General features: G+C 43.1%; 1 protein-coding gene across 1 annotated transcript in view; it reads left to right on the top strand.

The window, feature by feature from the left end:
* Positions 1 to 25,357, top strand: part of lyrm4 (LYR motif containing 4) — a 250,750-nt gene that overhangs the window by 62,328 nt on the left and 163,065 nt on the right. Inside the window, exon 2 of the mRNA XM_070880369.1 lies at positions 12,094 to 12,214. Coding sequence (XP_070736470.1) covers positions 12,094 to 12,214 — 121 coding nt within the window. The remainder of the gene's footprint in view (positions 1 to 12,093; positions 12,215 to 25,357) is intronic.

The following is a 25,357-nucleotide window of genomic DNA, read 5'->3' on the forward strand; positions in this document are numbered from 1 at the left end:
CACTTTATCTGCCATGCATTTGCCCACTCACCTAACCTATCCAAGTCGCACTGCAGCCTCATAGCATCCTCCTCGCAGCTCACACTGCCACCCAACTTAGTGTCATCTGCAAATTTGGAGATACTACATTTAATCCCCTCGTCTAAATCATTAATGTACAGTGTAAACAGCTGGGGCCCCAGCACAGAACCTTGCGGTACCCCACTAGTCACTGCCTGCCATTCTGAAAAGGCCCCATTTACTCCTACTCTTTGCTTCCTGTCTGACAACCAGTAGCCATGGCTGCTGCCTCCCTTGCCCGCTGCGCTTCTGCATGGTGCTGAAGGCGACGCCTTCTCCTGCATGCTGCTTCTCACCAGGTGTACAAGGTGTCCTCCTCCCATCCTCAGGGTGAACCCTGCCAAGCAGGTCTCTACAGCCCACAATGAGGCCTACAGGCCTCCACTCAACAGTCAGAAGTGATAGTTCTCCAAATCGTAACAATTACTAAAACTTATTGCATTTTAAATTCAAATTAAAACTTAATGAAACTATTTTCTTGGCAAAGGGCCCCGATCCCGGCAATACTCCAAATGTGTTGCGTTCGAGCACTGACTTGAATACCTTGCGGGGTCACTGCCTGAAGAAGTCCTACCTTTTTATAGGTGAAAATCCAGCTGCTGGCCGTTTTCCAGTGGCCCGGCTGTTGTTTCCCTAACTGCATGAAAATCTTCCTTTACTCCAGCTTCACCCTGCCGTTTCCGGCAGAAGTGAGCACCGCTGAAACCTGCCCCCCGGCGAGCTGAATATGGCTCGTGGAGGGAAAAGTTGCCCATCAATTTTTTTCAAACTCCACAGTCGCCATCCCTGAAGGGACGGTGAATTTCGGGCCTATAGTGTTAGGTGAGGGATAAATATTGGCCAGGTACCAGGAGATCTCCCTGCTCTTCGAATAGTGCAATGGGATCATTTACGTCCACCCGAGAGGATAGATGGGGCCCTCTGTTTAAAGACACCATCTCAGTTCAGCGCTCCTTCTGTACTGCACTGAAATGTCAGCCTGGATTACGTGCTTAATTTTCTGGAGTGGGAGTTACACCGCCAACCTTCGGACTTGGAGCCAAGAATGTTACCATTGTGCCAAAATTGACTTGTTTTAAGAAAGCCATATGGCAATAGTGATCAAATTGAATGGCCCTTGACCTAGGTCATTTTATAAGCAAGGTTTCTTACTTACTTCCAGTAGCCATTTTGAATGCCTATATATAGATGCAACATTACAAAGGAGCATCACAAGGGATAAAGACTTTGAGATTGGTGGGTAGACTCTACGCAATTATGTTGTCTCTGTACTGCAGTGCAGTACATAAACAGAGTGAGATCCATTCTTGGTAAATGGAGCTCTCCTGAACCATTGTCTAAACACAGATGGATGTGCAAGAACTAATTCCTAGAGGCTGAGAAAACCTATGGGGAGAGGGGGTGCTCTGTACTAATAACTGTAACCTTGGAAATTGAACCGTCGGCACTTTCAAATGACAGGACTGGATGACAATGTGAAAGTAAGCATCCTGAATACATTTCCTCAATGATCCATGGCAGTAAAAGGTCTCAGTACCATATGATCGTACTACCACCTTGAACTCTCTTCTGAATATGTTTGAAGATTTGAAATCCAGAATTGGACAGAATTCTCCGCTTATTATAGAAATTACAATGAATACTGCTCATAGTGAATATTAGTATTGTCACCAGATTGGAACACAGAGCATGCTGTCAGCACACTGGGGGGGATGAAATTGCCCCTCTCTAGAAGGCCTCTGGCTGGCTGAAAACAGAGGCCACGGGTTCATGCAGTATGGCCGCGCAAGGGCTGCCATTTTAAAAATTGCCCTTCCTCCGGTTTGGAGCGGTGCAGGGGACCGCTCCGCCCATTTTCCCACCATGGCGTGCCGACCCCTTACTGACTGGTGGGGACCCCCTTGTGCAATTGCCCTTTTTCTGGAATTGCCCTGTGGGAGTGGCGCCGCCGCCGATCGGTGCCCTCTCTGTGGTTTAGCGGCGTGGCCGCCCTTAAAGGGGAGATGTCTCTGCCGGCAATGCCATCTTAATTTTTTTTGTCAGCTGACTGGCAGGTCAGGCCGACAATTATAGCCACAGGTTCGGCCACCAGGGAGGGTTTCTACCAGGTTGCTGGCCCGGCCGAAACCCTCCCTGGTGGCCCAGTGTTTGCCACTAAATTGGCTGCAGAGTTCGCAGCGGCTCTCCCCTTTAACAGAAGGGGAGAGACATTGTGACGCACCAGCGCGATGATGTGATGACTGACAGCGTCGGCTATTCCGCCCCGCCCCCATAATGAGGCCACTTCTGCCCCACTCCAAAAAAATCTCCGAAGTGCTGAATTTCGACAGTTAGGCCACCCCATACATTGGGGTGGCCAGAACACATCGAAACGGGGAGGTGCACCTCATTTTGGGCGGTGGGAAATTTTGGCCCAGGGTCTCCAACATGAAAAATGTACATATTTCTTCATGCATTTATAATTTTTGTTGAAAGGATTATTAGATTAGCAGCAATAATGGGAGGTTCCCCCCTGCCACCCCCACCTCCATTATTGAGTGTTCAATGGGCAGTAGTTTGAACAGTTCATTCACCATTGACTAAACGTGATTGTTTGACATATACTGGGCAGGATATTCTCAAGGCCAAAGTACTCGTTGAGCAATCTAGAGATTACAAATCCATGTTCCACTATGACAAGCTGTGAAACTGAACTAAGTTCTCAGAGACTGAGCACACAGCTGCCTTGAAAATAAAAGCCTGGGGAGTACTTTCAGTACAAAGCATTCATAGCACATTTAATAAAAAAAAATCTGTCAAGCTATCAATATAAGGAATGAAATTCTCCTTTTGAACAAAAAAAATGGGAAATTGTTTCTGTTTCTCCACAATTAATGACCTAATAACATCACAGGTCGCTAACTGCCAAGATAATTCTCGTTTTTCATTAAAAGAGGATTTGTCACACTTTGACTACCTCACAAGTGCCCCAGAGCTTTTAATTTTCACGGCTACGGTCAAATGTTCTCTTGTAGTTTACAAAGGCTTGCAAAAGCCTTGGAGTATTCTATTCACAATTATTCAGAACCTTGATTAGACCACACCAGAGTAATGTGTACAGTTCTGGTCTCCATATTACAAGCACTGGAGAAGATGCAACAGATTTACAAGGATGATACCAGAACCAAGAGGATATAACTATCAGAGGAGAGCACTGTCATGTATTCTACTGTCATTGTAACCCATATATAAACTGACCTAAGTTGTACACCGTGAGAACATTGACCACTAGGTGGTGAACTTGTGGAAGACACTCCTAACCTGGACTTTCAGGTATAAAAGGGGAAGCTCCACCCACCATCACTTCAGTGCTGGCTAATAAAGGTTACTGGTCACAGAGTGATCTTCTCTCAAGTATGGGCCTCGTGTGCATTTATACTGTATCGTAAGGACTTATCATTGGCGACGAGAAACTGTAATTTAAACCACACGAGCATGGCCACTAGCAGCACAGACGAGAGGTACTGTGTTGGTGATGATCGAGACGATTTTACTGTGATAGATTGTTTCCACTGGTCAACAACACTAATCCGCGAGAACAAATTTAAGATCATCACAAACACATTAGAAATGTGTCTTCTTACATGGAAATTTCCTCTAAACAAATTGTTGAAATAGAGTGCATCAATACATTTTTATAAAAAATAATTGGATGAAGCAACAGTTCTTTGATGAAGTAACAGATAATTGATTAAGGTACTACAGTAGATGTGTATATATTTCTGGACTTTCAAAAGGCACTTGATAAAAGTGCTACATAACAGACTTATTCGAAAAATAGAAGTACATAATTGGCTAAGGGATAGGAGACAGTACGGTGAACAGATTTTTTTTGACAGAAGTATGCAGTGGGATCCCCCAGGGATTATTATAAAGACCATTGCTGCTATTGTTTTTCATATATATATGACCTAAATTTGGGTAAAGGGAGTACAGTTTCGAAGTTTGTGGATGATACAAAACTTGGCAATATAGTAAATACTGAGGAGGATAGTAGCAGACTTCAGGAGGACCGAGACAGATTAGTGAAATGGGCAGACACATGGCAGATGCAGTTTAATGTGGATAAGTGTGAAGTGATGCACATTGCGAGGCAGTATAATCTAAATGGTATTTTGAGGGGGGTGCAAGGGACCTGGGGTGCATATTCACAAATCTTTGAAGGTGGCAGGGCAAGCTGATAAGGCGATTATGAAAGCATATGGGATACTTGGCTTTGTAAACAGGGGCATTGAATACAAAAACATGGAAGTCATGCTCGGTCACAGATCAACCATGATCTCATTGAATGGCGGAATAGGCTCGAGGGGCTAAATGGCCTACTCCTGTCCCTATGTTTACAAATCACTGGTTAAGCCTCAGCTGCAGTATTGTGTACAATTCTGGGCACCACATTTTAGGAAGGATGTTAAAGCCTTATAGAGGGTACAGAGGAGGGTACCAGGATGATATCAGAGATTAGAGAAGCTGGAATTGTTCTCCTCAGAGCAGGGAAGGTTAAAGGAAGACTTTATAGAGGTATTCAAAATTAAGAGGGGTTTTGATCGAACAAGTAGGAAGAAACTGTTTCCTCTGACAAGTGGCCATAGATTTAAAATAATTGGCAGAAGAACTAGAGGAGAAATGAAGGAAATTTTTAGCACAAAAGAGGGTTGTTAAGATCTAGAAAGTACCAACTTAAAATGTGGTAGAAGCAGATTCCATAGCAACTTTGAAATGGCAATTGAACGTGTATTCAAAGTGGACTGATTTGCAAGATTATGAGAAAGAAGCTGGGGTGTGGGACTAAATTGGACTGTCCAATTTAGCCAGCACAGGCACTACGGGCCGAATGGCCTCTTCTGTACTATAAGATTCTATAATTCTATGATAACTTTAAAATTAGGAATGTTAAAGAGTATGGGAAGTGAACAGGATAGTGAGCGACTAAGTGGCTCATGTGGAGAAAAATGCCATCACAGAATAATTCTGATTCATTGATACGAACAGATTACTCTCCTTAATGTTGAACAGACTGAGCAGGATTGGCAGGAATATGACTATGGGCCTGAGTTTGGTCAAACCTAAGTTCCGCCCATTTACCGCCAAAAAGATCGCTAAGATCCTGACTGTACTTTGGGCGGAAGTTTGGTGAAAAAATGGGGGGGGGAAGCGCCTGGCAGAAAAAATGGGCGTTACATGCCGATTCTGGGTGGCAAATGCAATCCTCAGCAAAGTAATGCCGAGGATAGAATCGGACCCAGGGAGGGAGGGGAACGGGAAAAAAAATCTTCAACAAATAAAAACAAAGCATGACAACACCTTCAGAGGACCCTAGCAAACAAAATTGCTGCAAAAGAAATAAAGCAAACCATCTCACTAACATTTTCTTGCAGGTCTTCATACCTACCGTTCAAGTAAGACCTCCTTTCATGCAGCGGTCTTTTCGGGGATGAATCTCGGGCGGGAGCGGGTGGGAGGACTTTTTTCGGCGATGCACGTCAACGTACGCTCCCCAGCGGTCTTTTCAAACAGCCGGCATGAGGGCCTCACCAAATTCGCTCTGAGAGAGCGCCGAAAAAACAGTGAGACCGCCGAGTTTTCTTGGCGGTAGGTTGACCAAATTCGGGCCTTATGTTTTATCCCTTGCACTATGGCTTTTTATTTGTGGTGGGTTTTGTTATAAATGTATTGAATATTTTTTTGAAGCTTGTCCAATATCAAGTTAGGCTGATTTAGCAGAACCCAAGATCCTCAGATAACTAGATCCTTATATCTATATTACAAAGGAAAACCCTAAAGAGCAAAAGGCTGTCCTAGATTAATATGGGCGTTGATATCTAAAAACAAGAATTGTGTCTGCTGCTCTCCCACTCCCCCAAAAATGTTCTCGCTGCAAAAGTACTATGGATGAGATTGTCTGGAGTGGGTACTGGAGATGCTACTTACGCGGTTGTATCCTATGAAGTAGTGAGAGACATAAACAAAGTGCTGTCCAGAAAGATAACCGTATTTTACCTCAGTGTTAATTACAACTGTATTTGTTGACCACTACTTGGTGAGACATTGACCCAAATCTTGCTGGAGCTGGGCATCTTGCAGCATGCACTTTTTCCTGCACCCTTCAGTTCTCATTTTTTCCCCTATAAGTTGCTGAATGTGAGAGCTGATAATGGCATGGCAAAGGCAACGGGGCATTTAGGACCTTAGTGAACGATGGGACCAATAGTCTATCTCCTTAACCAGTGAGATTTAAGGATTGAGAAAGAAACAGAACAACAGAGAAGGAGGGTGAATTGGAGTCAAATCAAGTACAGAAAGAGAAATAAAGAGTGAAAGAAAGATTAGATTGAAAGAGAGCAAACAAACAAAAAGAGAAAAAAAATTGAAATTTAAAAAATCTTTTTTTTTTAAATTACTACATGTGGGAAGGAGACTCAACAGTTTAAATTGTGCTCTTTCTGGGCCGTGAGGTTAATTGCCATTGCATTAACTGTTAAAAGGATATCTTTGCTGTTAAGTACGAGCTCTAACTTTCTGTGGCCAGCTCAATGTGGAAATCCAGCAAGTTTATAAAAATAATGAGCTTGATTGCGAGTTGCTGTTTCTGCGAGACATAAGAACATAAGAAGCAGGAGCAGGCCATTGGCCCCTCGAGCCTGCTCCGCCATTCAATAAGATCATGGCTGATCTTCTACTTCAACTCCACTTTCCTGCACTATCGCCATATCCCTCGATTCGCTTAATATCCAAAAATCTATTGACTCTGTCTTGAATATACTCAACGACTGAGCCTCCGCAGCCCTCTGGGGTAGAGAATTGCAAAGATTCACCACCCTCTAAATGAAGACATTTCTCCTCATCTCAGTGCTAAATGGCGGACCCTTTATTCTGACCCCTGGTTCTAGACTCCCTAGCTAGGGGAAACATCCTACATCTACCCTGTAAGAATTTTGTATGTTTCACTTAATTCTTCTAAACTCTAGAGAATATACGCCTAGTCTATTTCAACCTCTCCTCATAGGACAATCCCCCCTACCCCAGGAATCAGTCTGGTGAACCTTCGTTGCACCTCCCTTGAAGGCAAGTATATCCTTCCTTAAGTAAGGAGACCAAAACTGCACACAGTACTCCAGGTGTGCTCTCACCAAGGCCCTGTATAATTGCAGTAAGATTTCTTTACTCTTTCATACTTAAATTCTTTTGTAATAAAGGCAAACATACCATTTGTTTTCCTAATTGCTTGCTGTACCTGCATGTTAACTTTCAGTGATTCATGTACAACGACACCCAGGTCCTCCTGGATACAAACATTTCCCAGTCTTTTACCTGGAAATATATTCTACTTTTCTATTTTTCCTACCAAAGTGGATAACTTCACATTTTTCTGCATTATGTGCCATCTGCCAAAATCTTGTCCATTCACTTAATCTATTTTATAACCCTTTGCAGCCTCTTTGCGTCCTCCTCACAACTTACTTTCCCACCTAGCTTTGTATCATTAGCAAACTTGGGTACATTACACTCGGTCCCCTCATCCAAGTCATTGATATAGATTACATATTGTAATAGGGAGACGAACCATATTGAGAATTGAATAAAGTTAGGAATATTTATTATTTTTAAAGAAGCTCTCTCTTTGAACAAGTCTGTAAAACTATGTATTTAACAATATTACCATCCACTAGTCTCCCAAGACGCAATAAGTAAAACAGCTCACTACATGTATCTATCTCGTAGCTGAGTTGTACATATCAGGAAGGTCCTAGCTTTGATCTCTGGCAGGAATAGAAGTAAAAACACTCCAATTGGCCCAAGTGTCCTGGGTTAGGGAGGAGATAATTGGACACGGTTCCCACTCTTGATTGCTGTCAATGACTCTTGCTGGAAATGCGCTTGTGAGAATGTCAGATTGGTACAGTTCTCTGTGATCAAATAGCCAGCCAACATTTGCTGTCAATGCTCATGCATGAATAATGACAATTTGGGTGATGGGAGCAGATAGATTTGACAAGGCAAAAAGGGAAATGGCTTTTTGTCGTTTTTTTTAACATTGATTTTGTTAGAATTAACTTTGGGGAAAAAAAGTATGTGTGCTAATAAATGCTGAGATTAAGGCTAAGATCTGTAAGCAAAAGGGTAAAACATCACCAAACCCTCCTGTTTGGGAAATTATTGTGCTGCACCCTTTGCACTATTTGAGAGATTAAATGAATATCTATAGAGATCTTTGGTTTCACTGGTAAAAGATACTCTGGCCAGCTGGTTAAGATTTAAAGAATTGAACATGAGTTGGAAGTCTCCCCCCACCCCCTTCTGCCTCATGACCAGGGCAATTTCTCTCATTATTAGGCATTGAGTGGTGCTATGCTTGAAGACCCAGCCAATGGCAACAGCCCTCCCAACAGAAGATTGAGCATTATTATTAGCAGAATCAAACGCTTTGCTGTGTCATGATATATTGCTCAGACACAGGAATTTAAATTATTTGAAAGACTGAGTGTGTTTAAAACAGCCTACTAACTGATTCCGATACTGATTTTAGGGATGTGTGAAATAAAGGTACACCAGTTATCATGGGTGACTTTAATCTACATATAGATTGGGCTAACCAAACTGGTAGTAATACAGTGGAGGAGGATTTCCTGGAGTGTATTAGGTATGGTTTTCTTGACCAAGGAACCAACTAGAGGGCTGGCCATCCTACACTGGGTAATGTGTGATGAGAAAGGACTAATTAGCAATCTTGTTGTGCGAGACCCCTTGGGGAAGAGTGACCATAACATGGTAGAATTCTTTATTAATATGGAGAGTGACAGTTAATTCAGAGACTAGGTTCCTGAACTTAAGGAAAAGTAACTTCGATGGCATGAGGCGTGAATTGGCTAGAATAGACTGGCAAATGATACTTAAAGGGTTGACGGTGGATAGGCAATGGCAAACATTTAAAGATCACATGGATAAACTTCAATAATTGTACTTCCCTGTCTGGAGTAAGAATAAAACAGGGAAGGTGGTTCAACTGTGGCTAACAAGGGAAATTAAGGACAGTGTTAAATCCAAAGAAGAGGCAGATAAATTTGGCCAGAAAAAGCAGCAAACCTGAGTACTGGGAGAAATTTAGAATTCAGCAGAGGAGGACAAAGGGTTTAATTAGGAGGCGGAAAATAGAGTATGAGAAGAAGCTTGCTGGGAACATAAAAGCTGACTGCAAAAGCTTCTATAGATATGTGAAGAGAAAAAGATTAGTGAAGACAAACGTAGGTCCCTTGCAGTCAGATTCAGGTGAATTTATAATGGGGAACAAAGAAATGGCAGACCAGTTGAACAAATACTTTGGTTCTGTCTTCATGAAGGCAGACACAAATAACCTTCCAAAAGTACTAGGGGACCGAGGGTCTAGTGAGAAGGAGGAACTGAAGGATATCCTTATTAGGTGGGAAATTGTGTTAGTGAAATTGATGGGATTGAAGGCCGATAAATCCCTGGGGCCTGATAGTCTGCATCCCAGAGTACTTAAGGAAGTGGCCCTAGAAATAGTGGATGCATTGGTGATCATTTTCCAACAGTCGATCGACTCTGGATCAGTTCCTATGGACTGGAGGGTAGCTAATGGAGCACCACTTTAAAAAAAAAAAAATAGGGAGAGAAAAAATAGCCCGGTTAGCCTGACATCAGTAGTGGGGAAAATGTTGGAATCAATTATTAAAGATGAAATAGCAGCGCATTTGGAAAGCAGTGACAGGATCTGTCCAAGTCAGCATGGATTTATGAAAGGGAAATCATGCTTGACAAATCGTCTGGAATTTTTTGAGGATGTAACTAGTAGAGTGGACAAAGGAGAACCAGTGGATGTGGTGTATTTGGACTTTCAAAAGGTTTTTGACAAGGTCCCACACAAGAGATTGGTGTGCAAAATCAAAGCACATGGTATTGGGGGTAATGTACTGATGTGGATAGAGAACTGGTTGGCAGACAGAAAGCAGAGAGTCGGGATAAATGGGTCCTTTTCATAATGGCAGGCAGTGACTAGTGGGGTGCCGCAGGGCTCAGTGCTGGGACCACAGCTCTTTACAATATACATTAATGATTAAGATGAAGGAATTGTGTGTAATATCTCCAAGTTTGCAGATGACACTAAACTGGGTGGCAGTGTGAGCTGTGAGGAGGACGCTAAGAGGCTGCAGGGTGACTTGGACAGGTGAGATGAGTGGGCAGATGCAATATAATGTGGAGAAATGTGAGATTATCCACTTTGGGGGGGCAAAAACAGGAAGGCAGAATATTATCTGAATGGCGGCAGATTAGGAAAAGGGGAGGTGCAACAAGACCTGTGTGTCATGGTTCATCAGTCATTGAAAGTTAGCATGCAGGTACAGCAGGCGGTGAAGAGGAATGGCATGTTGGGCTTCATAGCTCGGGGATTTGAGTTCAGGAGCAGGGAGGTCTTACTGCAGCTGTACAGGGCCTTGGTGAGGCCTCACCTGGAATATTGTGTTCAGTTTTGGTCCCCTAATCTGAGGAAGGACGTTCTTGCTATTGAGGGAGTGCAGCGAAGGTTCACCAGACTGATTCCCGGGATGGCTGGACTGACATATGAGGAGAGACTGGGTTGACTGGGCCTTTATACACTGCAGTTTAGAAAGATGAGAGGGGATCTCATAGAAACATAAGATGCTGTTGGGACTGGACAGGTTAGATGCGGGAAGAATGTTCCCAATGTTGGGGAAGTCCAGAACCAGGAGACACAGTCTAAAGATAAGGGGTAGGCCATTTTGGACTGAGATGAGGAGAAACTTCTTCATTCTGTGAGTTGTTAACCTGTGGAATTCCCTGCCGCAGAGAGTTGTTGATGTCAATTCATTGGATATATTCAAGAGGGAGTTAGCCATGGCCCTTATGGCTAAAGGGATATGGAGAGAAAGCAGGAAAGGGGTACTGAGGTGAATGATCAGCCATGATCATATTGAATGGTGGTGCAGGCTTGAAGGGCCGAATGGCCTACTCCTGCACCTATTTTCTATGTTTATCATCTATTTTAAAATTATGAAGGGGTTCAATAGAATAGATGTGGGAGAGTCCATAACTAGGGATCATAAATATGAGATGATGACTAATAAATTCAATAAGGAATTCTGGAGAAATGTCTTTACGCGGAGAGTGGTTAGAATGTGGAATTTGCTACCACATGTAGTTGAGGCCAATAGCATAGATGCGTTTGAGAGGAAGCTAGATAAGTACATGAGGAAGAAAAGAGTAGAATGATATGTTGATAGGGTTAGATGAAGTAGAGTTGGAGGAGGCTCGTGTGGAGCATAGACACCCGCATAAACCAGTTGGGCCGAATGACCTGTTTCTATGCTGTGGATTCTATGTAACATGATAATGCAGCACTTATGCTTTATGGCTTGTATCATTTTTGGCTATTTTAAAACCATGAATGTGGATCCAGTCAAAGTAGATACTTTTAATATTGCTGCAGTCCCTCCGATTTTCATCCCTGAAGATGGAGTACTGGTCCATGGGTGCCTGCAACCTTCTAGCTGAGTAGCTAATCTTCACCTCGTGTGCTTGGACCGTGAGTGTTGGCAGGCTATTCAATTGTTGGGGCACCACAGTGACACCTGATATTCTCCTCAGCCAACACCCATACATATGCATGCGCATCCAAGAGTCACTGGATGGCAGTCATGAGCAGAAACTCAGGTTGGTTAGTTTTCCCAGCCATGTCTATTTGGGGATAAAGAAATAAAGGGATGATCTGATTGTGGTGTTTAAAATAATGAAGGGAACTGATGGCATAGATAGCAAATGATTCTGCTGGGAGTTAGGAAATCCAGAACAAGGGAACACAATCTTAAAATTCAAACTGGGTCAGTTAAAAGTAAACCTCCCCAAACTATTTTCTCACACAGGGTTGTGAGAATGTGGAATGCACTGCCCCAAAAGGCCTTAAATGCAGAATCAATAAAAGTGTTAAAAATAACTCTCTCAAATCTGCTTTTTACCTTGAAGAACCTTTGCGGACCGGAGAATTAAGGAAGCTTTTCGAGAAAACAAAAATGTGACCAATCCTGAAGTTATCCAAGAGCTAATAGAAAAGGCTAAAGCCAACAGAGAAATTATTCGGCGACAGGTAAGGCACCTTTGGAGCGAAGTTCTGTGTTTTCAGACATCTGCTGAGTTAAATTATTTATCGAAAGCTTTGTTCTATCTGAATATAAACCAGATATTTCAGAATGGAGGCTGCAGAATTACTGCAATGGAAGCTGTAGAATTACTAAATTAAATAGTTGAAGGATTTAACCAAAGACTGTTTTGATGTTTGTAATCAACATTGTGTGATATTTTATTTACCCAGCGGTTTAAATTGTAGAGTCATTCAAGAAGTGTATTGTCCTATCATGATGAAGTTCAGTTTTGTATTTACAAGTTTATAGTGGTGATGTGAAAAGGTGGCAAAATGCATGACCGATATTTTAAGCCGCTAAAATTTATTTTCTTATAAAATCTTGTTTTCTCTTGTACAGGTTAGTGTTGTAATGCAATAACCTGGGTAAGCCTTTAACTTTACATTGTAAACTGTGAGCAAAAACTCAAGTGATTCATAGTCATCTAAGCCATTGGATGTGTTTTCACCTTGACCCACACGCAGGTCAATCTTAATGTGCACAAATAGAATTTGGATGATTTTATTACATTTTTGTTTTGTTGCAAATGGGTGTCATCACACACCAGTTCATGGAGTGAATTTTGAATTGCAACGATACTTGGTTTTGATTTACTACATGTTGTGGAGAAAGGCAATCTTATAGCAGTTTATTACTAGTAAAGAAAGAAAAAAAGAAAGTCTTGGATTTATATAGCACCTTTCATGACCACCAGACGCCTCAAAGCGCTTTACAGACAATGAAATACTGTTGTAAATGGTGTAGCAAAGGTAGAATTGGGACGCTAATTCAAACTAAATTGACAGTTGGACAAGGACATATAAGTTTAAATTAGTAAAAGACAAATTTTGGATTAATGTCAGAAAGACCTTCACATAAGAAATGGTAAGACAAGAAATAGATGTCGGTAGAATAGTGGAGTCAAAAGATTAGAGTAATTTAAGAAACCGTTGGATGCCATGACTGGGGCTATGATGTATTTCTGTTTGGATAAGCTAAGATGGGCCAAATGGCCTTCCTTATCGATATCTATCTTGAGCTTTTCTGCTTTTGAGAGCTTTGTAATTGTCGTCTTCTAGTCAAATGATCAGAAGCTTGCATTTGTTGAAATCTTAAGTATTGTGAGCAGTTAAATTTGCTGATGGCATGAGTATTTTTTTATTATGGTTTTTAAATGACCTAATAATCCTTTTTATACTTCAAGGCATATTTAGCAAAAATTGGTAAACTGAATATATGCAAGAAAAATTACATCTAAATTATGGAAGCTTGCATTAAAGCAACTGTGCATGTGCAAATGTGTGCACGCTGTTATTACAAAAGACACATTTGTGACTGCCAGTCTGGCCAGGACTTTACCTGATGTTAGGGGAGGTTAAACAGTATGTACACAAACAATAATGGAAGCATATTGCTATGACCATATTGAGAGGTCATCTACCAGGCGCAATCTGGTAAAACTTGCATGCCATTCGTGGGAGCTGCTTAACTTAGGTATAGTGTTAAATGAAGAGCCATATAAATTGGCCAGAAAAAAGCAGGGAGAAATTTAGAATTCAGCAGAGGGGAGGACAAAGGGTTTAATTAGGAGGGGGAAAATAGAGTATGAGAGGAAGCTTGCCAGGAACATAAAAACTGACTGCAAAAGCTTCTATAGATATGTGAAGAGAAAAAGATTAGTGAAGGCAAATGTAGGTCACTTGCAGTCAGATTCGGGTGAATTTATAATGGGGAACAAAGAAATGGCAGACCCATTGAACAAATACTTTGGTTCTGTCTTCACAAAGGAAGACACAAATAACCTTCCGGAAATACTAGGGGACCGAGGGTCTAGCGAGGAGGAGGAACTGGAGGAACTGAAGGAAATCCTTATTAGTCAGGAAATTGTGTTAGGGAAATTGATGAGATTGAAGGCCGATAAATTCCCAGGGCCTGATAGTCTGCACCCCAGAGTACTTAAGGAAGTGGCCCTAGAAATAGTGGATGTATTGGTGATCATTTTCCAACAGTCTATCGACTCTGGATCAGTTCCTATGGACTGGAGGGTAGCTAAAGTAACACCACTTTTTAAAAAAGGAGGGAGAGAGAAAACAGGGAACTATAGACCAGTTAGCCTGACATCAATAGTGGGGAATATGTTGGAATCAATTATTAAAGGTGAAATAGCAGCGCATTTGGAAAGCAGTGACAGGATCGGTCCAAGTCAGCATGGATTTATGAAAGGGAAATCATGCTTGACAAATCTTCTGGAATTTTTTGAGGATGTAACTAGTAGAGTGGACAAAGGAGAACCAGTGGATGTGGTGTATTTGGACTTTCAAAAGGTTTTTGACAAGGTCCCACACAAGAGATTGGTGTGCAAAATTAAAGCACGTGGTATTGGGGGTAACGTAATGACGTGGATAGAGAACTGGTTGGCAGACAGAAAGCAGAGAGTCGTGATAAATGGGTCCTTTTCAGAATGACAGGCAGTGACTAATGGGGTGCCGCAGGGCTCAGTGCTGGGACCACAGCTTTTACAATATACATCAGTGATTTAGAAGAAGAAATTGAGAGTAATATCTCCAAGTTTGCAGATGACACTAAGCTGGATGACGGTGTGAGCTGTGAGGAGGACGCTAAGAGGCTGCAGGGTAACTTGGACAGGTTAGGTGAGTGGGCAAATGCATGGCGCATGCAGTATACTGTGGATAAATGTGAGATTATCCACTTTGGTGGCAAAAACAGGAAGGCAGAATATTATCTGAATGGCGGCAGATTAGGAAAAGGGGAGGTGTAACGAGACCTGGGTGTCATGGTACATCAGCCGTTGAAGGTTGGCATGCAGGTGCAGCAGGCGATGAAGAAGGCAAATGGCATGTTGGCCTTCATAGCTAGGGGATTTGAGTATAGGAGCTGGGAGGTCTTGCTGCAGTTGTACAGGGCCTTGGTGAGGCCTCACCTGGAATATTGTGTTCAGTTTTGGTCTCCTAATCTGAGGAAGGATATTCTTGCTATTGAGTGAGTGCAGCGAAGGTTCACCAGACTGATTCCCGGGATGACCAGACTGACATATGAGGAGAGACTGGATTGACTGGGCTTGTAGTCACTGGAGTTTAGAAGAATGAGAGGGGATCTCATAGAAACATATAAAATTCTGATGGGACTGGACAGGTTAGATGCAGGAAGAATGATCCCGATGTTGGGGGAGTCAAGAACCAGGGGACACAGTCTAAGGATAAGTGGTAGCCATTTAGGACTGAGATGAGTAGAAACTTCTTCACTCAGAGTTGTTAACCTGTGGAATTCTCTTCCGCAGAGAATTGTTAGTGCCAGCTCGTTAGATATATTCGAGAGGGAGTTGGATATGGCCCTTACGGCTAAAGGGATCAGGGGGTATGGAGAGAATGGAGGAAAGGGGTACTGAGGTGAATGATCAGCTGTGATCTTATTGAATGGTGGTGCAGGCTTGAAGGGCCGAATGGACGACTCCTGCACCTATTTTTCTATGTTTCTGTTTCTCTGTCACTGATATCACTTTTTGTTCGCGGCATCCAGGAAAACTCTTACCGGGGAAGAGTTTTTGGTGCCTTTGACTGCACTTGGGCCAGGTATTTTGCATTGCAAAGTTGCTTCTGTAATATAAAGGGGGCAGTTTGTCTTTGGGAAAAGAAGACCAGGCAGACCAAAAAACATTTGACCGAGAACTGTGGATACCAAAGTAAGATGAGCAGGCTACACATGTGATCAGTTGGAGTGGTTGCCCAAAGCAGAGTTCAATGACAAAAAGCAACAGAAGATCTATACTCCGCAAGGAGTAATAAGGTTGAATGACAATATATCTTTGAACGATGCAGACTGTTTTTTATTAAAAAAGTGATTCACCCCTTCCGTTAGATGTTTATAAAACAGATAACAAAGCAATTGAACTAATCCAGGATCTAACTTAATGTTGTAGATCACATTGCCAAAAGACTCTGAAATGTCTAACACAAAATTGGGGGATATGAGGAAGACTGTGACAAAATATAAGCCGACGTTAAGAAACTTGCAGAATGGGTGTGTAAATGGCAAATCAATTTCAATATAGATAAATGTGAGGTGCTATATTTTGGTAGCAGGAATAAGGAGACCACATATTCTTTGGAAAATAAGAGTCTAAAGGAGTAGAGGTACAAAGGGATTTAGGAGTACAGATTCACAAATCATTAAAAGTAGCAATGCAGGTTAATAAGGTCCTAAAATATGCATCAAAGCACTCGGGTTCTTTCTAGAGAATAAGTGTCAAAAGCAGCGAAGTTATGTTAAACATATATAGGTCCCTATTTTCCTCAGGATTGGGCAGTCATTTGTCTGGCGTGGATGGACATTTCAAAGTTTACCCAATGTTTGGGTGCCGGCACCAACTAAAAGCACCAGAATTTTTGGCGCCATATATCCTGGCGCTAGCGTACGGTAAAAAGCTGTTTAGGTGCCGTTTCCGGCCATTATGGCCACTTTCCCCAACAACGTTCTTTTTTGAAACTGCGCACAGACACATTGAATATCGTTTGCAAAAACCATACCTACACTTAAAGAAATCAGCGCTAGCCCGCTCCTATCCCTGGCCGAAGGTCCTCCGTGCCCTTTTGTAGCAAATAACTGCAGTTTAAAAGTAATTCAGCTGAAATAAAACTTACTTTTAAAGCTCCTCCTTGGTTGAGAAAACTGCAGGCAAATTAAACATAAATCTTCCCCACTCGTCTTTTCCCTCGAAGTTCCAACTGGATACAAATTGCCAAAGATACTCCAAGAACATCACAGAGTTGCCACCTTCTAACAAACAGCAGGCAAAATTATCTCATCAAGATGAGGCATCCTTCAGCAAATACCCAGGGCAGCCTTTTCCTTAGCAGATAAACTCTTCAACGCAGCCGATTCGACCTGCTGCTATCCCTGGCTGATGGTCCTCCACAGACCCTCCCCGTGCTGATTTTTTTTTTACAGCACATGTGCACTGAGTGTTTCTTTAAGCGCATCCGCAGTGCATTTTAGGCGCACGCTGTTATCTCCGCACCCCCCCCGAACTGGACTCTGGTAGCACGGCGCTACAATTGGCTTTCGTTTCGGGGAGACTAGCGGGTTTGTTTTTTCGGCACGGACGGTGGTGAGAAAAACATGCGTACAGGTAAGTGGATGCCAGAAATCTTCATTGGGGAAAATAGGGGCCTATAAAATAAAACCCATAATAAATGATTTAGTAGAATTTCACCTCTCTCCTCCCCCAACAGCAATATGGTACAGCCAGTGAATTGAAGCAGATGGTGAAAACCAAGCACATTAATTAGCTGAACAGCCTATCACATTTGCAGCAAAGTCAGAATGATTTGATTTTTGCTAGTCTGTTTTTGCCTTTCAAACATAACTATTTCATACACATAGCCATTTCCTGATTTCAACCATGCTGTTGGGAAATAGTGATAAGGAAGCCAAGCATTTCACCACAAGAGGAAAATTGGAGAATGAGTCGCCCTGTTCTTTTGTACATTCGAGCAGCCAGTTACAGAGCAGCACTGGCAGATATCCATGTGGCCTCAGTCAGAATATAGTGAAGGGGAGAAGGTGAAATGGTATTTTTTGGCATCTTGTATTTCAAGTGTGGGGAAAAATTGTCCTTTTCATCAGTAATACTGGTACCTTGCTTTGAGCATTTCACAGCATTTTGGGGGAGCAAAGGAGGTTTTCCTCATATTTTCAAGGACTATGTTTAAACCCTTGGGTGTTGCTAAGAAATTCAAAGGAGAGAAAAGTGATGTTCTGAAAAGACTACTGAGGAAATCTATGATATTGGTTCGAATAAGGAAATCTGCCATCGATTACAAGACAATTGTAAGATGGGAATGTGTCTAATTTTATATCTACATTTAAAATTGAAGCAACATTTAGATTTGATCATAAACAAGTACAACAACTTTCATTTATATAGTTCCTTTTAATGTAGCAAAAACTTCTCAAGTCGCTTCACAGGAGAATTAACAGACAAATTTGGCACTGAGCCACATAGAGATATTCATCATCATCATAGGTAGTCCGTCGGAATCGAGGAAGACTTGCTTCAACTCTTAGCATGAGTTCTTAGGTGGCTGTACAGTCCAATACAAGAACCACAGTCTCTGTCACAGGTGGGACAGATAGTGGTTGAGGGGAAATGTGGGCAGGGAGCCTGGTTTGCCGCATGCTTCTTCCGCTGCCTGGGCTTGATTTCTGCATGCTCTCGGCGACGATACTCGAGGAGCTCAGTGCCCTCCCGGATGCACTTCCTCCACTTAGGGCGGTCTTTGGCCAGGGACTCCAGGTGTCAGTGGGGAATGTCGCACTGTATCAGAGAGGCTTTGAGGGTGTCCCTGTAACATTTCCTCTGCCCGCCTTTGGCTCATTTGCTGTGAACGAGTTCCGAGTAGAGCGTTTGCTTTGGGAGTCTCATGTCTGGCATGCGAACTATGTGGCCTGCCCAGCGGAGCTGATCAAATGTGGTCAGTGCTTCAATGCTGTGGATGTTGGCCTGGACGAGGATGCTAATGTTTGTGCGTCTGTCCTCCCAGGGGATTTGTAGGATCTTGCGGAGACATCGCTGGTGGTATTTCTCCAGTGACTTGAGGTGTCTACTGTACATGGTCCACGTCCCTGAGCCACACAGGAGGGCGAGTATTACTTCGGCCCTGTAGACCATGAGCTTGGTGACAGTTTTGAGGGCCTAGTCTTTAAACACTCTCTTGCTCAGGCGGCCGTAGGCTGCACTGGCGCACTGGAGGTGGTGTTGGATCTCATCATCAATGCCTGCTCTTCTTGATAGGAGTCTCCCGAGATAAGGGAAGTGGTCCACGTTGTCCAGGACCCACGCCATGGATCTTGATGTCTGGGGGGCAGTGCTGTGCGGCGAGGACAGGCTGGTGGAGGACCTTTGTCTTACTGATGTTTAGCGTAAGGCCCATGCTTTCATATGCCTCGGTAAAGACGTCGACTATGTTCTGGAGTTCAGCCTCTGTGTGTGCACAGACACAGGTGTTGTCCGCGTACTGTAGCTCGACGACAGAGGTTGGCGTGGTCTTGACCTGGCCTGGAGACGGCGAAGGTTGAACAGCTTCCCACTGGTTCTGTAGTTTAGTTCCACTCCAGCAGGGAGCTTGTCAACTGTGAGGTGGAGCATGGCAGCGAGGAAGATTGAGAAGAGGGTTGAGGCAATGACGCAGCCCTGCTTGACCCCGGTCCAGACGTGAATTGGATCTGTGATGGATCCGTTGGTAAGGATCACAGCCTGCATGTCGTCATGGAGCAGGCGGAGGATGGTGATGTGCTTTTGGGGGCATCCGAAACGGAGGAGAATACTCCATAGACCCTCGTGGTTGACTGTGTCAAAGGCCTTCGTAAGGTCGAAGAAGGCCATGTATAAGGGCTGGCGCTGTTGCCTGCATTTTTCCTGACCGTGACCAAAAGCTTGGTTAAAGAGGTCGGTTTTAAGGAGCGACTTCGAGGAGAGAGAGAAGATTAGGGAGGACATTTCAGAGCTTCGGACCTAGGCAGCCAATGATGAAGCGATGAAAATAGGCGATGCTCAAGAGGCGAGAATTGGAGGAGTGCCAAGATCCTTGGAGGGTTGCTGGGCTGGAGGAAGTTACAGAAACGAGTACCGGCAATGCCATCAAGGGATTTGAACATGGGAATGAGAATTTTAAAATTGAAGTGTAATGGGACCAGAAGGCAATGTAGGTCAGCGAGCACAGGCATGATGCACAGTGAATATTGGGCACAACCGCAGCCCGGCATGAGGTTGAAAAGACCATCCGACAACTGAAGAACAACAAGGCCTCAGGAGCAGATGGAATCCCTGCCAAGGCACTAAAGCATGGTAGAGAAGCACAATTGGCGCAAATGCATGAACTAATTTCTCTTATTTGGAAGGAGGAGAGGATGGCAGGGGATCTGAGAGACGCATTAATGGTGACCATCTTCAAGAAAAGGGACAAGTCCGATTGCGGTAATTATAGAGGAGTTTCCCTGCTGTCTGCCACAAGAAAAGTCATCACAAGAATTCTCATCAGTCGCCTTCTCCCAGTGACTGAAGAGCTCCTTCCAGAGTCGCAATGCAGATTCTGTCCACTAAGGGGCACAATAGACATGATCTTCACCACGTGTCAAATTCAAGAGAAATGCAGGGAACATCACCAACCTCTGTATATGACCTTCTTTGATCTCACAAAGGCCTTCGACACTGTCAATCATGAGGGATTATGGAGTTTCCTCCTCAAATTCGGCTGCACCCAAATGTTTGTCACCATCCTCCGCCTGCTTCACGATGACATGCAAGCCGTGATCCTGGCCAACAGATCCACCACTGACCCAATTCACGTACAGACCGGGGTCAAGCAAAGCTGTGACATCGCACCAATGCTCTTCTGGATCTTCCTTGCTGCAATACTCCATCTCGCCCTCAGTAAGCTCCCCGCTGGAGTGAAGCTAATCTACAGAACTGTTCATCCTCCGACGCCTCTTGTCCAGATCTGTCATCTCATCCTCTGTCATTGAATTACAGTATGCAGACGACGCTTACGTCTGCGCACACTCAGAGTTTGAACTCCAAACCATCGTCAACACCTTCACCGAAGTGTACGAGAGCATGGGCCTTACACTAAACATCCGTAAGACAAAGGTCCTCTACCAACCTGCCCCGGCCACACAGTACTGTCACCCGATTATCAAAATCCACGACGAGGCCTTGGACAACGTGGACTATTTTCCATACCTTGGGAGCCTACTGTCAACAAGGGCAGACGTCGATGACGAAGTCCAATACCGCCTTCAGTGTGCCAGTGCAGCCTTCGGTCGCCTGAGGAAGAGTGTGTTTGAAGACCAGGACTTCAAACTCTACACCAAGCCCATGATCTACAGAGCAGTAGTGATACCTGCCCGCCTATATGCTTCAGAGACATGGACCATGTACAGCAGGCACATCAAAGCCCTGGAGAAGTACCACCAACGTTGCCTCCACAAGATCCTGCAAATCCATTGGCAGGACAGGCACACCAACATCCATTTTCTCACTCACGCCAACATCCCCAGCATCGAAGCATTGATCACGCTCGATCAGCTGCGATGGACGGACCATATTGTCCGCATGACCGATACGAGACTCCCAAAGCAAGCGCTCTACTCGGGCTCCAACACGGCAAACGAGTCCCAGGTGGGCAGAGGAAACGCTTCAAGGACACCCTCAAAGCCTCCTTGAAAAAAGGCAAAACTGACACCTGGGAATCCCTGGCCCAAGACCACTCAAAGTGGAGGAGAAGCATCTGGGAAGGCACCAAACACCTCGAGTCTCTTCGTCGGGAGCATGTGGAAGCCAAGCGCAAACAGTGGAAGGAGCGCACAACAACCCAAGCACCCCATCCACCCGTCCCTTCAACCACCGTCTGCCCCAACTGTGACAGAGACTGTAGGTCCCGCATTGGACTCATCAGTCACCTGAGAACTCATTTTTAGTGTGGAAGCAAGTCATCCTCGATTGCCTAAGAAGGAGGAGAAGAAGAAGATGGGTGAACAGGACTGGGTGCAAGTTAGGATACGAGCAGCAGAGTTTTGGATGAGCTCAAGTTTACAGAGGACGGAAGGTGGAAAGCTGGCCAGGAGAGCATTGGAATAGTAGAGTCTGAATGCAACAAAGGTATGAATGAGGGTGGTTAATCGCACTACTCATTTGCATTTCTATCTTTTCTCATTTTAAACTGATCTAGAACTTGCTGAATTAATTAGATACAGCTCCTTATGAGCTTTAGCAAAAAATGTTTAGAATCAGTCTGTTCCAAATCAGGCTTCTCTGCAGCTTCATTATTCAGTAAGACAGTTTTGATTATGTAACCCTGTGCTGCCTATAAGCTTAAATGTGTAAACCGCATGGAGTTAATGTGTTAATAGCTACACAATTGCCAATCATCCTTTTCTCAAATTGCATGATACAGGATTGAGTGACAGGCAATAAGTGGAATATGCAGAGCAATGTTCCTAATAGGCTGCGCAGCGGTCTGCAAGTCCCGTGCAGGCTGCTTGTTGGCTTCACAATGGAAAAACCATGCATGCGCGGAAATTTGAATGTGCCTCGCAGCCTGTTAAAGGTGCCGCACACCCCAAAAAATTAGATAGAACATTGATGAAGAGATAACTACTGTATATATTAGCATTTCTGCTTGGTCAGAACTCGTTAGGATCAACTTTTCTTTCTGGTTTTGAAAAAAAGTAATGTGTACATTTCCATCCATTTTGATAGAATTTAAAAGTAACAATGGCCTGCTGGACTAATACCATTTTGCAATGCACCAGTCACTATAGTAATGTGAATGTTCCCTGGTACATCAGACCATGTTCGGAGGACATTGTTTCTGCAGGCTTTTCACAATGTCTCCAACAAACACCCATATCTATAAGATATATGGGCCCGGAATTTTCAGTGTGAGGCTATCTGCGCTTACCATTATAATGGAGGAACTCTGGCAGCAACTGCTGATCTACGCACATGCGCATTTAAATGCAAAAATCTAGTAGTCGCTGTCCGAGATACCAAGCTCCTCCAAAGGATGCAATATTACAGTCCTCACCGATGGACTCGGCATTGAAATGACAGCAGCGACATGATAGTTTTGCATTAAAATCGCTGAAAAGTTAGGACCGGCGCATTCAGGAATGAGTTTTTAAACGACATGATAAGGAAACAACCTCTCTGGCCCCGAACAATGAATTTTAGAAGTGTGACGTCTCATTCCCTCAGAAGAAAATTAGTGTTGGAGATTTTTTTTTGCTTTTCCTATCTCTTTTATCTCCCTTCCTTAATCCCATCTTTTTTTGCTTTCTGTTCATCATTTAAATCTAATTTATATTTCCTGCTTTATACTTCCTGGTTTGGACTTTGTGTGTGTCAGTGAAGATTCTGATAGGTTCAAAGAGCTTCGCTGTTACTTGCCTTGCTCACACATGCCACATATCCCTTGTAGGCGCACTGGAAAAGACACAGGATTATAGGAAATCTCCACTGACAAGCCCGCAAAAAATCTGTGGGCAGCTGTCAGCAAGGTGAACAGCGAGCGCTGTTCTTTCGCCGCTGAGAGAAAAATCCGGGCCAGTGAAAATTTACCTTCTCAGTATGCTGGTCAGCTTGTTTTTGTTTAGTGCACTAGACTCTTGTCATTTGTCCTGTTGGCCTACTGTTTTCTTCAGCTTAAATCTTGAATTATGTTCAGTGTTCATTTTTTTTTTAAGTAGAGATTTTTATGAAATTGTATTTCAGATTTTTTTTGAACAAAAAGTGTTGTCAATTATGTTTCCAATTCAAAATCCATTTGTTTCTTTCCAGTTGTATTGCTATATTAATGGAATGGTGCAGAATGTGGACCCACAATAGCATTATCCTCATGTGATTTGGCCAAAAATTAAGTTGCTTCACAGTGGCTTACTCCAATCAGGACTGCTATCTTTTATTGGCACTTTTGAGCCTGATAAATAAGGTTCATCAGATGGGTCAGCATCTGAAAAAGACATTTCCAGTATTTCCTATTCCTTTCGTCAGCCTTTGTTCTCAACATTACCCACTGCTCCACTGAAAGAATGAGCAGAAGGAGTGCTGGAAGACGAGGCTGAGTGGAAAATAAACCAGGTTTGAATGTGCAACCTTGGAAATACCAAAAATCACAGTCTGATCAGGAGGCCAATAGACACATTAAAAAAAAATTTAAATTGTTTTCACTAAATTACATATGGAGAAGGTATATTCCAACAAATGCCAAAGTATTTAATCTAATCGCTTTGCAATTATATGCTTAGCACTTTCCATTGGCTTCCAATTTTCTTCCTCTCCTGAACACCTGTTGCAAGATGTCTATAAATTTATATTTGTAAGTAAGGCCAGATCATATGTACACGCAAAAAGAGAAACATAACTGTAATGAAACTTCCTCACTGAGAACCAGCTTTCATAAAATAGATATCTCTGATTGGATTGCTGAATACACATTATGCGCTGTAATAGGGTTGTCACCTGTCTAATTTTTGCGTGAGTTTTGCAGAAACTTCTCAAATGTAAACTGAAGTTGATCTTTTTTTAATTAGAAATCTCTTTCCGTCCTCTTTGCTGCAGAGCAAGGCTACTGGAGAGCACATGCGGTGTACATTCGGAAAGTTCTGCCCTTTCATCCTGACTGCAGCAAATGATTAGCTGCTGCCATGACTGCAGTTCCCATGTGTTCAGTGTGTCTTCTGAAACCTGGCATTGTTTTAATGAATTCAATCGTATTTATTATTCATTACATTGAATTTATTGATGCACAGACATGAAATAAAATTTCTAGTGTGTCTGGTGTGGATTGTGGACTTCAGGGTTGTCTCGGGGCTCAATCGGACAGGCAGGGCAGTTGCAGTGCCGAATGACAGGAAAGTTAAGTCTGCAGCAAATGATCACAGAAAGCATCTTGTGTTTTAGACAATATTCCCAGATAACATCATTATTTCCTGATGTGGTTTTATTTCCGTAATGGCACCATAGTTTTTGAGGCGAGATTTAGACCTTTACAATAATGATGTAGGACCTAACCTATTGTTGGTAATATTGATGCACAGCCCACGGTTGCTGCCGATTATGTAGGGAATTGCTGTAGATAGTGGTGTTAGGAATAGACTCTACCTCTTACATCACTAACACTGGTAATATTCAGCATTGTGTAAGTGCACTCTCAAACCAGAAAGCTTCGTCCATTTCTGTGTTCCATTAGAATTGGTTAAATTGATGAACAATAGTGATCCCATTGTGTCGACTCTTGTACAACAATCCAGGATGAGTAATTTGAGGCAGAAGATTGGACCTTATGCTCGCTAATACTTTTGGTAAGGGACCTCAAGTCAACCTGTTTGAGAGCCCCCGATATCAAAATATTGGTTATAAACATCAGAACTCGATGATCGACCTTGTTATGGTGGAAACATTTCTGTAATCATTTACTGAAGACTTAACTTTCCCGGGCATATTGTGCAATTTATTTGATCGACTACATGGACTGTTGTCTATGCATCACTAAGCATATCACAACACTATTGCATGTTCATCATGAGCAATA

This window comes from Pristiophorus japonicus, chromosome 5, assembly GCF_044704955.1.
Source record: "Pristiophorus japonicus isolate sPriJap1 chromosome 5, sPriJap1.hap1, whole genome shotgun sequence".
NCBI lineage: Eukaryota > Metazoa > Chordata > Chondrichthyes > Pristiophoridae > Pristiophorus > Pristiophorus japonicus.